Here is a 15,926-nt window from a genome sequence, read left to right as displayed (position 1 = left end):
CGTTTGACTAAAACATAGTCATTTCAAACCTTGCTTATATTTGTATAAAATCACATATATCTCTTGATTATGCATGTGAATTGTGTTTTGTTGGGGAACCCTGCCCTAGTTTAATCGGCCAATCTTCAGTTTCTACTACCATTTGTGGACATAAATTAATGATATGTACCCATTGATTTTTTTAAGAATATCTAGTTGCGGCCAGATATATTGGCACCCTTGCACTTAAAAAATAAACATTTTTCGATTTATTCTAAAATAAATTTAAATGGATTATTGGATTTTCTTGTTATTGGATTTTCAACATTACAGAAATAAATACATTTTTGTAAAACATTTATTGAAATTCTTAAACAATCAAACATGTGGAGTTTTGATAATGCTGTGGAGTTGCTTTGCTGCCTCTGGTACTGGGGGACTTAAACATGCGTGCGCAAGGCATCATGAAGTCAGCAGATTATCTACGGCGAGATCATAAAACAGCAGTTGATGGAGGGCACCCCTCAAACATTGAAGAATTAGAACAGTTTGCTGGTAAAAAAGTGGGCCAAATCACAAAGGTGTAGCAAGCTCATTGATGGCTACAATAAGTGTTTGTTTGCAATTATCATGGGAAAAGGCTGTGTAACCAAGTACTAGCTCCGGGGTGCCAATAATTATCATTTTGTCCATGCCATTTGTCTCCATTACAACTTAAGTTTACAAAAAATACAATTGGTTCTGCAATGTAATAATCCAATAACAAGGTGTGGTGACCAAACGTTTTATTCATTATTATTTCAACTCATTTTTAGAAGAAATTGGGAATTATTTAAGAAAGGTGCAAGATGGCAATTTATTTCACATCAATTTTAACTTATAAATGCCTCATGAGCTTTAGTTCAACAGTCATACCCAATCAGAGCCCAAAATATAGCCTAAGCTTGTTTTATTCCAATGTTTGTGAACAAGATAAATGTAAACAGACTCTGTATAGACTCAAAACAAGCTTAAAACTATCATTTTGATAAAATGGTCAGTACTTACATCCATAGCTCTGTCTATGAATTTGAGTGGTTGCATTACTCCAGCCCCATCCCTCAGCTTTTTACCGAAACAGTGGTGGGGGCAACGCTTTGTTATTGTTTCAACAGCGGTTTTGCCCCTTTAAAGGCAAAAGCTTGGGAGACTTGGCTTGATCCTGCCTTGAAAAACATATTCCAGAGCCCTTGCACATTAAAAATGACATCCCATTTATTGTGACAATGTAACCAACTCCCCTACTTGAAATAAGACGCATGATTTCTTTATTGGTCATTGCTCAACAACTAATGCTTGTTGGGCATGTTGGCATAAGATGATGCATTAGCATCACCCAGGAGAGGAGCGAGCGTAAGGTTAGCCTTAAAAAAATAACTCCATTCCTTTCCATAAGGACAATATATTGTTATATTTAGTGTAGTTTTCCTAGTCAGACTCTGAACATCAACATCATGCACGTTGCTCAGTACAGAGCACCCTAACCTCACCTATTGATACCAAAGTCAACACACAATCGATGGTCTCTATTATGACAATAAACGTATAACAACTCTTATGCAAAATACTCTGAATGGTCAAAGCCACAGTGTTACAGAGTTTCAGTTAGGCTTACTTTAAGTCCCTCCGAGAGCAGCAATTGCACAAGGCAAATATTATACACACTCAAAATGCATCAACTCATTGCATTTGAATTAATTAGACTGGTTACATCCTAAACAGAGAGCAGTAGGGATATTTCCCCCCTTTACACATCAACCGTAGGGAGAATGTAGGCAGATATAAACACAATTGAACTCCCAATAGGCACACATACACCATACACACTTACTGTGTGTGTGTGTGTGTGTGTGTGTGTGTGTGTGTGTGTGTGTGTGTGTGTGCGGGATGGTTTCTCCCAGTAAACTCTGTCTGAGCTGGTTTGTGAATGCACTCGAAGACTCCCTCAATTAATGTCAGCCCATATCTTAATAGGCTGTGGCAGCTCTCACAACAGCTCCCTGGCTAAAGTGGACACTGTACTCACCCCTTGCTCGGTTACCCCTCAGTCCCCCCAACCTCCCATAGAGTTTCTCTCTAGGGTACAGGACTTGTTTATGCCACTCGCTCTGCGTGGCATTCTCTGGAGGCGTTGTGTGGGCTCTAGTCAAAATGATTTCATTTTCCCTATTACGCCCACAGCATCTTAATGTCAGCAGGGATGTGCCAGTTGCGTAACATGTAGCACACTCACGATGTGATGTTTGAAACATGCAGATGGGTGCCAAATTGGGGATTAGCAAGCAAGAGAACATCAGCCAGAGAAAGAGAGACTGAGTGAGATGGACTATATGCTGTGCTACAGCCCCCTGTCTTTGCGGCACAGGGTCTTATGTTAATTTGATACGGCTCTCGTGAATTTGACATTGATCGGCCCTGCCCCTTGCCCTTCTCAAATTCAGTTCTAACCCAAACCACTCACCAGATAGACCCTGCTAAAAGATCAAAGGCGGATAACTGTCTGGACAGAACATCACAGCTTCTCCCTGTGTTGCCTTTCAACTGACCCTGTTTTTCGTTTCGCCTTCACTTGACTGAACCCCCCTCCCCCAACAACCCCTACAGGGGCATTTGATAGGGCTAATAAGCAACATAAACAATCGCACGCGCACACATTGTTTTCACCAGATCCCATACTGTGAATAGTTGAAGGGAAAATAAATATAAAATATTTCTGCCTTAATTAAACATCAAACATTCACCTGGCTTAAATCTCTATACTGTACATATGAAAAATGCAAATCTGCTTTCATAGATCAAATGTATCATTCAACTATGAAATATAGCTGATGATTTTATGGTGTGTATGCAAAGGATTGGAGCTGGAGTTAAGCTTCAAGGAAATTGAAGGCCCACCTAATCACTGTGCCAAAACATTTAATTTGCATTGACTGGATTACTATGGTGAAAATGGTAATTATTCCACATATGGCCACGTTTTATAAGATCACATCAATGTTAGGGTGTGGTAGGTTAAGACTAGAGCAAAATGCTGCATTCATTGTGCTCTAATGTAAGTGAATATCTCAAACCTGAAGTATTTGCTGTTCCTGATAAGTCCATAAATCTAACATTATCAATGCTGCTTTCATGAATTCAAAAAAAGACTGTTTCTTCATAATAAACTAAGCAAAAAAAGAAACGTCCCTTTTTCAGGACCCTGTCTTTCAAAGATAATTTGTAAAAATCCAAATAACTTCACAGATATTCATTGGCGTGACCCTGGACAACACCCTGTCGTTCTCCACTAACATCAAGGCGGTGACCCGATCCTGTAGGTTCATGCTCTACAACATTCGCAGATTACGACCCTGCCTCACACAGGAAGCGGCGCAGGTCCTAATCCAGGCACTTGTCATCTCCCGTCTGGATTACTGCAACTCGCTGTTGGCTGGGCTCCCTGCCTGTGCCATTAAACCCCTACAACTCATCCAGAACGCCGCAGCCCATCTGGTGTTCAACCTTCCCAAGTTCTCTCACGTCACCCCGCTCCTCTGCTCTCTCCACTGGCTTCCAGTTGAAGCTCGCATCTGCTACAAGACCATGGTGCTTGCCTACAGAGCCGTGAGGGGAACGGCACCTCCGTACCTTCAGGCTCTGATCAGTCCCTACACCCAAACGAGGGCACTGTGCTCATCCACCTCTGGCCTGCTGGCCCCCCTACCTCTGAGGAAGCCCAGTTCCCGCTCAGCCCAGTCAAAACTGTTCGCTGCTCTGGCACCCCTATGGTGGAACAAGCTCCCTCACGACGCCAGGACAGCGGAGTCAATCACCACCTTCCAGAGACACCTGAAACCCCACCTCTTTAAGGAATACCTAGGATAGGATAAAGTAATCCTTCAACCCCCCCCCCCCCCCCCCCTCTAAAAGATTTAGATGCACTATTGTAAAGTGGTTGTTCCACTGGATATCATAAGGTGAATGCACCAATTTGTAAGTCGCTCTGGATAAGAGCGTCTGCTAAATGACTTAAATGTAAATGTAATGTAAATGTTGTAAAGGGGCTGAACACTGTTTCCCATGCTTGTTCAATGAACCATAAACAATTAATGAACATGCACCTGTGGAACGGTCATTAAGACACTAACAGCTTACAGACGGTAGGCAATTAAGGTCACAGTTATGAAAACTTAGTACACTAAAGAGGCCTTTCTATTGACTCTGAAAAACACCAAAAGAAAGATGCCCAGGGTTCCTGCTCATCTGTGTGAACGTGCCTTAGGCATGCTGCAAGGAGGCATGAGGACTTCAGATGTGGCCAGTGCAATAAATTGCAATGTCTGTACTGTGAGACGCCTAAGACAGCGCTACAGGGAGACAGGACGGACAGCTGATCGTCCTCGCAGTGGCAGACCATATGCAACAACACCTGCACAGGATCAGTACATCTGAACGTGGCTACATAGCTGATGCCTGCTGGACTGTTCATTAATCACGGTACTCCATTTTGTTTATTTTATATATCTGTCGGCCCCAGCCTCGATCTCAGGCCCTGTGTGTAGTTAACTGAGCCTCTTTGCCCATTCAATGCCATTTTACCTGTTGTTGTTGTCTTAGCTGTTGTTGTCTTAGCTAGCTAAGATAGAACTGCCAAAGGGGGAGGAGTTAGCCTGCAAAGTTGTCATACTTTCCAGGTCTATGCCCAAACAGTTCGAGCTTCTAATTAAAAAAATGAATCTCTCCAGAAATGTCTCTCACTGTTGCCGCCTGTTATAGACCCCCCTCAGCTCCCAGCTGTGCCCTGGACACCATATGTGAATTGATTTCCCCCTATCTATCTTCAGAGTTCATTCTGTAAGGTGACCTAAACTGGGATATGCTTAACACCCCGGCCGTCCTACAATCTAAGCTAGATGCCCTCAATCTCACCCAAATTATCAAGGAACCCACCAGGTACAACCCTAAATCCGTAAACATAGGCACCCTCATAGATATTATTCTGACCAACTTGCCCTCCAAATACACCTCTGCTGTTTTCAATCAGGATCTCAGCATTCACTGCCTCATTGCCTGCATCCGTTATGGGTCCGCGGTCAAACGACCACCCCTCATCACTGTCAAACGCTCCCTAAAAAACTTCTGCGAGCAGGCCTTTCTAATCGACCTGGCCCAGGTATCCTGGAAGGATATTGACCTCATCCCGTCAGTAGAGGATGCCTGGTTGTTCTTTAAAAGTAATTTCCTCACCATCTTAAATGTAGAACTAAGAACAGATATAGCCCTTGGTTCACTCCAGACCGGACTCCCCTCGACCAGCACAAAAACATCCTGTGCCGTACTGCACTAGCATCGAATAGTCCCCGCGATATGCAACTTTTCAGGGAAGTCAGGAACCAATACACCCAGTCAGTTAGGAAAGCTAAGGCTAGCTTTTTCAAACAGAAATTGGCATCCTGTAGCACTAATTCCAAAAAGGTTTGGGACACTGTAAAGTCCATGGAGAATAAGAGCACCTCCTCCCAGCTGCCCACTGCACTGAGGCTAGGAAACTGTGTCACCACTGATAAATCCATATAATCGGGAATTTCAATTTCTCTACAGCTGGCCATGCTTTCCTCCTGGCTACCCCAACCCCGGCCAACAGCTCTGCACCCCCCGCAGCTACTTGCCCAAGCCTCCCCAGCTTCTCCTTCACCCAAATCCAGATAGATGTTCTGAAAGAGCTAAAAAAAAACTGGATCTGTACAAATCAGCTGGGCTACACAATCTGGACCCTCTCTTTCTAAAATGATCTGCCGCCATTGTTGCAACCCCTATTACTAGTCTGTACAACCTCTCTTTCGTATCGTCCAAGATTCCTAAAGATGGGAATGCTGCCGTGGTCATCCCCCTCTTCAAAGGGCGTGACACTCAAGACCCAAACTGTTACAGACCTACAGTTGAAGTCGGAAGTTTACATACGCCTTAGCCAAATACATTTAAACTCAGTTTTTCACAATTCCTGACGTTTAATCCTAGTACAAATTCCCTGTTTTAGGTCAGTTAGGATCAACACTTTTATTTTAAGAATGTGAAATCTCAGAATAATAGTAGATCTAATGATTTATTTCAGCTTTAATTTCTTTCATCACATTCCCAGTGGGTCAGAAGTTTCCATACACTCAATTAGTATTTGGTAGCATTGCCTTTAAATTGTTTAACTTGGATCAAACATTTCGGGTAGCCTTCCACAAGCTTCCCACAATAAATTGGGTGAATTTTGGCCCATTCCTCCTGACAAAGCTAGTGTTACTGAGTCAGGTTTGTAGGCCTCCTTGCTCGCACATGCTTTTTCAGTTCTGCCCACAAATTTTCTATGGGATTGAGGTCAGGGCTTTGTGATGGCCTCTCTAATACCTTGAATTTGTTGTCCTTAAGCAATTTTGATTTGGAAGTGTGCTTGGGGTCATTGTCCGTTTGGAAGACCCATTTGCGACCAAGCTTTAACTTCCTGACTGATGTCTTGAGATGTTGCTTCAATATATCCATGTAATTTTCCTTTCTCATGATGCCATCTATTTTGTGAAGTGCACCAGTCCCTCGTGCAGCAAAGCACCCCCACAACATGATGCTGCCACCCCGGTGCTTCACGGTTGGGATGGTGTTCTTCGGCTTGCAAGCTATCCCCTTTTTCCTCCAAACATAACAATGGTCATTATGGCCAAACAGTTCTATTTTTGTTTGATCAGACCAGAGGACATTTCTCAAAAAAGTACGATCTTTGTCCCCATGTGCAGTTGCAAACCGTAGTATGGCTTTTTCATGGCAGTTTTGGAGCAGTGGTTTCTTCCTTGCTGAGCGGCCTTTCAGGTTATGTCGATATAGGACTCATTTACTGTGGATATAGATACTTTTGTACCTGTTTCCTCCAGCAGCTTCACAAGGTCCTTTGCTGTTGTTCTAGGATTGATTTGCACTTTTTGCACCAAAGTACTTTCATCTCTAGGAGACAGAACGCGTCTCCTTCCTGAGCGGTATGGCGGCTGCTTGGTCCCATGGTGTTTATACTTGCGTACTATTGTTTGTACAGATGAACGTGGTACCTTCAATTTGGAAATTGCTCCCAAGGATTAGCCAGACTTGTGGAGGTCTACAATTTTATTTTTCTGAGGTCTTGGCTGATTTCTTTTGATTGTCCCATGATGTCAAGCAAAGAGGCACCAAGTTTGAAGGGAGGCCTTGAAATACATCCACAGGTACACCTCCAATTTACTCAAATGATGTCAATTAGCCTATCAGAAGCTTCTGAAGCCATGACATCATTTTCTGGAATTTTCCAAGCTGTTTAAAGGCACAGTCAACTTAGTGTATGTAAACTTCTGATCCACTGGAATTGTGATACAGTGACTTATAAGTGAAATAATCTGTCTGTGAACAATTGTTTGAAAAATTACTTGTGTCATGCACAAAGTAGATGTCCTAACCGACTTGCCAAAACTATAGTTTGTTAACAAGAAATTTGTGGAGTGGTTGAAAAACGAGTTTTACTGATTCCAGCCTGTGTCTGTAAAGTTCCGACTTCAACTGTATATCCATCCTGACCTGCCTTTCTAAAGTCTTCAAAAACCAAGTTAACAAACAGATCACTGACCATTTCGAATCCCACCTTCTCCGCTGTGCAATCCGGTTTCCGAGCTGGTCATGGGTGCACCTCAGCCACGCTCAAGGTACTAAACGATATCATAACCACCATCGATAAAAGACAGTACTGTGCATCGACCTAGCCAAGGCTTTCGACTCTGTCAATCACAGTATTCTTATCAGCAGACTCAGCAGCCTTGGTTTCTCAAATGACTGCCTCGCCTGGTTCACCAACTATTTCTCAGACAAAGTTCAGTGTGCCAAATTGGAGGGCCTGTTGTCCGGACCTCTGGCAGTCTCTATGGGGGTACCACGGGGTTCAATTCTCAGGCAGACTCTTTTCTCTGTATATATCAATGATGTCGCTCTTGCTGCGGGGGATTCCTTGATTCACCTCTACGCGGACGACACCATTCTGTATACGTCTGGCCCTTCTTTGGACGCTGTGTTAACAAACCTCCAAACGAGCTTCAATGCAATACAACACTCCTTCCGTGGCCTCCAACTGCTCTTAAACGCTAGTAAAACTAAATGCATGCTCTTCAACCGATCGCTGCCCGCACCCGCCTGCCCGACTAGCATCACTACTCTGGACGTTTCTGACTTAGAATATGTGGACAACTACAAATACATAGGTGTCTGGCTAGACTGTAAACTCTCCTTCCAGACTCATATTAAGCATCTCCAATCCAAAATTAAATATAGAATCGGCTTCCTATTTCGCAACAAAGCATCCTTCACTCACGCTGCCAAACATACCCTAATAAAACTGACTATCCTACCGATCCTCGACTTCAGCGATGTCATTTACAGAATAGCCTCCAACACTCTACTCAGCAAATTGGATGCATTCTATCACAGTGTCATCCGTTTTGTCACCAAAGCCCCATATACCACCCACCACTGCGACCTGTATGCTCTCGTCGGCTGGCCCTCACTACATATTCGTCGCCAGACCCACTGGCTCCAGGTCATCTATAAGTCTTTGCTAGGTAAAGCTCTGCCTTATCTCAGCTCACTGGTCACTATAACAACACCCACCCATTGCACGCGCTCCAGCAGGTATATCTCACTGGTCATCCCCAAAGCCAACACCTCCTTTGGCCACCTTTCCGTCCAATTCTCTGCTGCCAATGACTGGAACGAATTGCAAAAATCACTGAAGTTGGAGACTTATATCTCCCTCACTAACTTTAAGCATCAGCTATCTGAGCAGCTTACCGATCGCTGCAGCTGTACACAGCCCATCTGTAAATAGCCCATCCAACTACCTACCTTATCCCCATATTGTTTTTATTTACTTTTTTTGTTGCTCTTTTGCACACCAGTATTTCTACTTGCCCATCATCATCTGCACATCTATCACTCCAGTGTTAATTTGCTGATTTGTAATTACTTATTTTCCTATTTATCGCCTTACCTCCTTACTCTATTTGCACACATTGTATATAGATGTTTTTATTGTTATTGACTGTACGCTTGTTTATCCCACTTCTGCTTTGCTTTATCTTGGCCAGGTCGCAGTTGTAAATGAGAACTTGTTCTCAACTGGCCTACCTGGTTAAATAAATGTGAAATAAAATTACAAAAACCTGCGGGACAGGTACAGGATGGCAACAACAACTGCCCGAGTTACACCAGGAATGCACAATCCCTCCATCAGTGCTCAGACTGTCCACAATAGGCTGAGAGAGGCTGGACTGAGGGCTTGTAGGCCTGTTGTAAGGCAGGTCCTCACCAGACATCACCAGCAACAACGTTGCCTATGGGCACAAACCCACCGTCGCTGGACCAGACAGTACTGGCAAAAACTGCTCTTCACTGACGAGTCGCGGTTTTGTCTCACCAGGGGAGATGGTCAGCTTCGCGTTTATCACCGAAGGACTGAGCGTTACACCGAGGCCTGTACTCTGGAGCGGGACCGATTTTGAGGTGGAGGGTCCGTCATGGTTTGGGGCGGTGTGTCACAGCATCATCGGACTGAGCTTGTTGTCATTGCAGGCAATCTCAACGCTGTGCGTTACAGGGAAGACATCCTCCTCCCTCATGTGGTACCCTTCCTGCAGGCTCATGCTGACATGACCCTCCAGCATGACAATGCCACCAGCCATACTGCTCGTTCTGTGCGTGATTTCCTGCAAGACCGGAATGTCAGTGTTCTGCCATGGCCAGCGAAGAGCCCCGATCTCAATCCCATTGAGCACCTCTGGGACCTGTTGGATCGGAGGGTGAGGGCTAGGGCCATTCCCCCCAGAAATGTCCGGGAACTTACAGTTGCCTTGGTGGAAGAGTGGTGTAACATCTCACAGCAAGAACTGGCAAATCTGGTGCAGTCCATGAGGAGGAAATGCACTGCAGTACTTAATGCAGCTGGTGGCCACACCACATACTGACTGTTACTTTTGATTTTGACCCCCTTTGGTCAGGGACACATTATTCAATTTCTGTTAGTCACATGTCTGTGGAACTTGTTCAGTTTATGTCTCAGTTGTTGAATCCTGTTATGTTCATACAAATATTTACACATGTTACGTTTGCTGAAAATAAACGCAGTTGACAGTGACAGGACGTTTCTTTTTTTGCTGAGTTTAGATGAAATTGGCAGGGACAAAAAAACCCTGAGAGAAAGTGAGCATGGGTACTTATTTTTTTTAATGTTAATATTTTTATTTTTACCCCTTTTTTTTCTACCCAACTGGTAGTTAGTCTTGTCCCATCGCTGCAACTCCCGTACGCACTTGGGAGAGGCGAAGGTTGGGTCCTCCAAAAAATGACCCCACCAAGCCGCAGTGCTTCTTGACACACTGCTCACTTAACCCGGAAGCCAGCCACACCAATGTGTCGGAGGAAACACCGTACAACTGCCGACCGATGTCAGCGTGCATGCACCCGGCCGCCACAAGGAGTCGCTAGAGCGATGGTACAAGGACATCCTAGCCAGCCAAACCCTCCCCTAACCCAGACAACGCTGGCCCAATTGAGCGCCGATTCTCTCGGTCGTGACACATCCTGGGATTGAACACGGATCTATAGTGACTTCCCTAGCACTGCGATGCAATGCCTTAGACCGCTGTGCCACTAGGGAGGCCCCGAGCATGGGTACTTCTAAAATAAAACTCCTTGCCCAAAGACATAGAGCTAAAGTTTAGAATTGAGCTGATGACAGAGGGCAATTTTGTCAGATAAACCACCAGTGACAAAAGCTGTTGTTGACATAAAATGTTGCTGAAGAGCGCAGGAAACATTCCTTTTTTTGACAAGGCCTGTGGTGCTACTACCCATTGTCAAGCCTTGCCCCCTCTGTCCAGCCACAGCCACTGTGTTGCCCCTGGGGCCTGTTAGAGAGAGCAGAGGAGGCTGATGAGACTCCAGATGACCCATGGGGGGGTGAGTCAACCGAGAGACGGCCAGGCTGTCTGCGTGTCGCCTGCAGGGAAAACAAGTAAGGCCAACGTCTTTAATTTACGATATACTGTAGGCGTAGCATTGTGTGTATTTCTACTTTGTGTTAAGATTTGATCATGTTGAATGATGTAGGCCAAGCTTAAATAATGAGATCAATGAATTCATAGTAAGTGATGTAAATATTGTAACGAATCATTGTTGTCTCTCATTTAGTTTGCTTTACCACACACAGCACCGACTCAGTTTTTTTCTCCTTGCACAATCAGGTCACTGGCAGTTCAGTGTCCAGACATCCATACAAGTAGACATTTACCTACTGAGACGCCATGATCTTATTCGGAGTGGCCTGCCCCACTCATATTTTGATACGCCACATGCATTCATACTGAGACATTGCAGTGAAATACACAACAGGCAGAAAGGAGAAATTGACTTGAGTGTGATATAGTGCTCATTTTCAATGGAATACACACTGATACATTTTGACATACACTGGGCATTTTGTAGAAGCGCTTGCAACCACAATCCACTGATATGAAAAGCTGTGGGCTTTTCATGTCAATACTATTGTTTTTGGCTAGTGAATAACCACCACATTCAATTTGATGTACTGTAATTCACATTCCCATCCATTTTCAGGAAAGATGCAGGAGTATTCAGTTACCTTGAGGAGGGAAGAGAAAGATACTATACTGGACAAAATTCTAAAAGCTTTAGTTGTGATCCTGAAACAGAATGGAAACCCCACATTGATATGTACACCATTCCCTTTCATAAAGACTTTCTGTGATAGCTTCTGTTTATTATCATTTGGCCTAATATCTGGGTTAGAATTAAAATCCACACTGTCACAAGTGTTAAAACACGAGTAACTTCAGTACTCCAACATGAGCTGAAAGGCCTAGTAAACAATTCATGTGGGCTAAATAAAGTCCTCTAAATCTAGGCCCTTAAGTCACTTATGAGCTCCGTACAATCTTATTGCCATAATAACATATTGAGGACATAGGGGAAGACTTGTTTGTGACCACAGTCAAGCCATTGTTGTTCTCTCTGGCTTGCCCTGGCAGGCTTCTCCTATGAGAGGGCACAAGATCTGAGCTATAAAGTTCACACTCACCTTGGAGCCATAAGCAATAAGGCCCGATGGGGTGTGGTATACGGCCAATATACCACGGCTAAGGGCTGTATCTAGGCACTCAGCATTGTGCCGTGAATAAGAACAGCCCTTAACCGTGGTATATTGGCCATACACCACACCCCATCTGGCCTTATTGCTTAATTATCCTATTTTCCCCAAAGTGCACTTATATGCTGGACTGGTAGTAAGGAAATTTGAGGAAATAAATTGTTTCATATTAAATCATAACAGTATGTGCTGTCTAAGATCAGTCTGCAGTAGGTTGGCTTTCTCACTGAGAAAATGTACATGCTCTCCTACTCAGTTGGGAGGAGAATAAAAAACTGAAGTCCTGAAAGATCCTGTGTGACTCAGTTGGTAGAGCATGGTGCTTACAACACCAGGGTTGTGGGTTCGATTCCCATGGGGGACCAGTATGCAAAAGTACAATAAAATGTATGTACACATGTAAGTCGCTCTAGATAAAAATATCTGTTAAATGACTAAAATGTAAATGCAGTTTCTCATTTATCAGAATATATAAACAGCTTTGTTGCCGGTCATTTCAAATAGGATTTCCATAAGTAAATAATTTGCCGACGTGAATGCTTCGACACTGTTTGTGAAATAACACAGAGTTTGGCGCTCTTCAAGGTTTATTTGTGACGGTAATCAACTTCGGCTGAGAATCTTGGTGACCTTTTAGAAAATGTAGCCCTATTTGGGAGCCAGTCCAAAGATAACAATGACTGATTCCCCATATCCACTCTCAACGATATTATTAATAATAAAAAATCCATGTGACAGCATCATTTTTTGAAGACCATCTGCACTAAATGTGCATTTGAAAAGGGAAGCTGCATAAACACTGTCACATATCGTGTTCTTGGTTCATCTTTGTGTTGCAATTTCAGAAAGATGGCTTGGAAATGGTTCCAAAGCTGCATAAATATGACTGTATTGCTTGGATCGAACTATGAAACAAGTAACAACAAGGATTTAGGTTAATAATAAAAACCATGATTTGGACTTTATTGATCATCAGCAAAACGACACCAGGCCATTTCATAGAAGCCTTGCCATTCTCAGTCGGATGGATGGACAATAGGGTCCTTTATGACAAGCTGGAGACACTAGTCCATCTGTGACATTTCCTTATCATAGCTGTGCTTTACAACCCTGTGACACCCTGGAAGTGTAACATTCAAATAAAAATGAAAACCATGCCCTGTTTCTCCTTCATTTACTCCCTTGCTTTCAACTAAACTTATTCCGTGCTTTATGGCTTCTGGTTATCTCCCATTTTAGGTATGTTTACGTTTTGTGTCATGGATGGCGAACATATGTTTCAGATCAATTCCACAAAAGCTTCAAAAGCCATCTTTGCGTGCATGAGTCTGGTAGCCACTGTTTGGTTCCATGTCTAGAGACCTCTAGGGCCCATGCCTCAGTTATCGGTATGGAGGCTCAGGCTGGTGAGGGGCGGGCCTATAGAGCTGCTGTAACCGCATCGGTCTGGTTGACCAGCCTCCGGGTAACTGTCCAATGACCCGTAGGTTCACAGGATGCCCATGTCCAGAGAGCGGGGCACTGGGGCTCAGGATTTGGGTCTGGCTCGGCTGGGAGTCCAGCGGAGGTAGACTGGTGTGGGTCGGGGCAGATGGCGAGGTGGTGGAGGAGGGTGGCAGGGGGAAGTGGGGAAGCAGGATGGCGGGGGTGAGGCCGTAGCGGAGCTGGAAGACCCGGGGCGGGCCCTGGGCCATGAAGCCGTTGGTCCGCTGGGGTTCCGGGTTCTCGTCCCACATCTTGTCCTCTCGCTCCTCTGGCTTTTTGGGTTTGCTGGAATTCCGTTTGGCTCGGTTGAGCTCCTGGAGTTTCTCGGCCTGAGCACGGCGGATGTGGTAGCTCTTCCTGGAGCTTTGGAAGGAGTCTAGAAACCCCTCCAGGGGCACATTCCCCTCCATGAACTTCTCCAGGAGGTCCTGTAAGCAGAGGCCCACAAATAAACGGGTATCAGAAGACAGGAATTCAAACAAAAGGATTCCCAACCCTTGGGGACAGTTCAAACACAGCCCCACATGTAAAAGTAGATTTCACATTAACTTATGTTTTTCCATTAATACAGTGTCCACTACACTTCCACTGGAACAGCCCTAGAATGACTGTAATCAGTCTGACTGGCAACTGTGCCCCCAGTCATGGGGAGCAGGTGGAAGACCCATCTAGCCCAGTATGGGGGGAGTGAATAATTCATGACAGTCTAGTCTGCACAGCCCACCTCCCCAAACACTCTAACCTCTGTCTGAGCACAGTAAATGGAAATTACTCAATTAACAGGCAGCTACTGGCTACGCACACAAAAAAGGCTTGGGTCATTACTGTGTCTCTTCCATATCGGAGCAGCTCAAATGGTTCCCACAGTACCACCATAATTGCCCTGGACACTGTGTCTTTCTTCACAGTTGCCAGCTGTAGAGGGCTTGACATAATCAACACTATGATATTACCTTCAGCCTCTGGGGCTGAAATCTGGCGTCTTCAACAGAGAGCCGCTAAAGATAGTGTGGCGATACATAAAACCAAATGGTGTTAGAAGGCTGGAACACACAAAAGGACCCACCCTTAATGCCATACGTTAGAGAAATTGATTGTGTGAAATCCATCTAATAAACAAATGGGCTGAGGGTCATTATTTTTGAGAGACCCATGTTTTTTCAGTGCTGGCTAAGAGCCATCACTCAACACAGTCCTATTATGATGAGGGTCACCCAATCAATCAGGCTGACTGCTGCCCTAACAACTTTGAGTCATGGAGCCATCAATCGGGGTTGTGTGAGGTGGAGGAAGCACAGTTTATTTAAGTCTGTGAGCTTGCATGGATAAATCAAAACCTGTTGGAAGGATTGTGTGTGGGGGGTAGTCTCTGGAAGTAAGCCTTTCTCTTGATGGGAACGTGCTGTATAGGACTGTAGTCTGTTCACAGTTATGCATTCGGTCACCTACTAAAGGGTTTGTGAAATGAAGGATTACAACGACCACTTGCTAATGGATCAAGCTCAATAAATGTGTTGCGCCATGTGTTCCTCGCCAAATAAAACGTTTTATCACCCAGGACAGTATGAGGGCGGATTAAATGTGTCAAGGTTGCACAAATTGTCTGGAAAAAATAACCTTTCACACAAGGGTAAAAACATACCGATATGTACCCAGCAAACTTTACCCCATTTCCATTGGCCCTGTGCGGTTGGCAAGGTGTGCACAGGCTAGCCCACACCAAGCCCAATATGGGCTATCCCACACCAAGCCTAGCTACTTCATAATATAGAGGCAGGGGCTGAATAGAATATTTTGGGATGTGGTTTGCACACAGTTCTTTTTATGCAACCATTACTGAGTGTTCTGTTGTGTGACGCCAAAAATATTTGATCTTGTACACTGTCAACATTGAAGTCTTTATAAAGACAAAGATGGAATCCGCAGTAGGGGGAAATTGTGCCACTGGCCGCCCCACCTCCGTTATTGTTTTTTTTTTGTCGAGTTGAGGAGTGTCGTGCAGCATGGTAAAAAAAAATTGCAGTACATATTGTGCACTTCTTGCATACGTGCAATGATGTCCGAGGTGAAAAAAAGTGTTGTTTACAGTAACTTTCTTTGTTGTTGTAATATCGCAAATGGACGTGGCAGTTTCACCATTTTAAGGATTCCAGCTTTAAGTGCATTTGACATATTAGAGACTTAACAGTTTCTCGAATAAAATGTATGAATGAAAGCAACAACTTGGTTA

General features: G+C 44.3%; 1 protein-coding gene across 1 annotated transcript in view; it reads right to left on the bottom strand.

Moving 5' to 3' along the window:
• Window positions 1-13,140: 13,140 nt before the first annotated feature.
• Window positions 13,141-15,926, bottom strand: part of LOC106603449 (VPS37D subunit of ESCRT-I) — a 47,932-nt gene continuing 45,146 nt past the window's right edge. The window contains exon 4 of the mRNA XM_082974623.1: window positions 13,141-14,124. Within this exon, the coding sequence (XP_082830749.1) occupies window positions 13,594-14,124 (531 nt within the window). The 3' untranslated portion in view covers window positions 13,141-13,593. The remainder of the gene's footprint in view (window positions 14,125-15,926) is intronic.

This window comes from Salmo salar, chromosome 04 (assembly GCF_965601325.2).
Source record: "Salmo salar chromosome 04, fSalSal1, whole genome shotgun sequence".
Taxonomy (NCBI): domain Eukaryota; kingdom Metazoa; phylum Chordata; class Actinopteri; order Salmoniformes; family Salmonidae; genus Salmo; species Salmo salar.
This window is presented reverse-complemented; position numbering and strand designations above follow the sequence as displayed.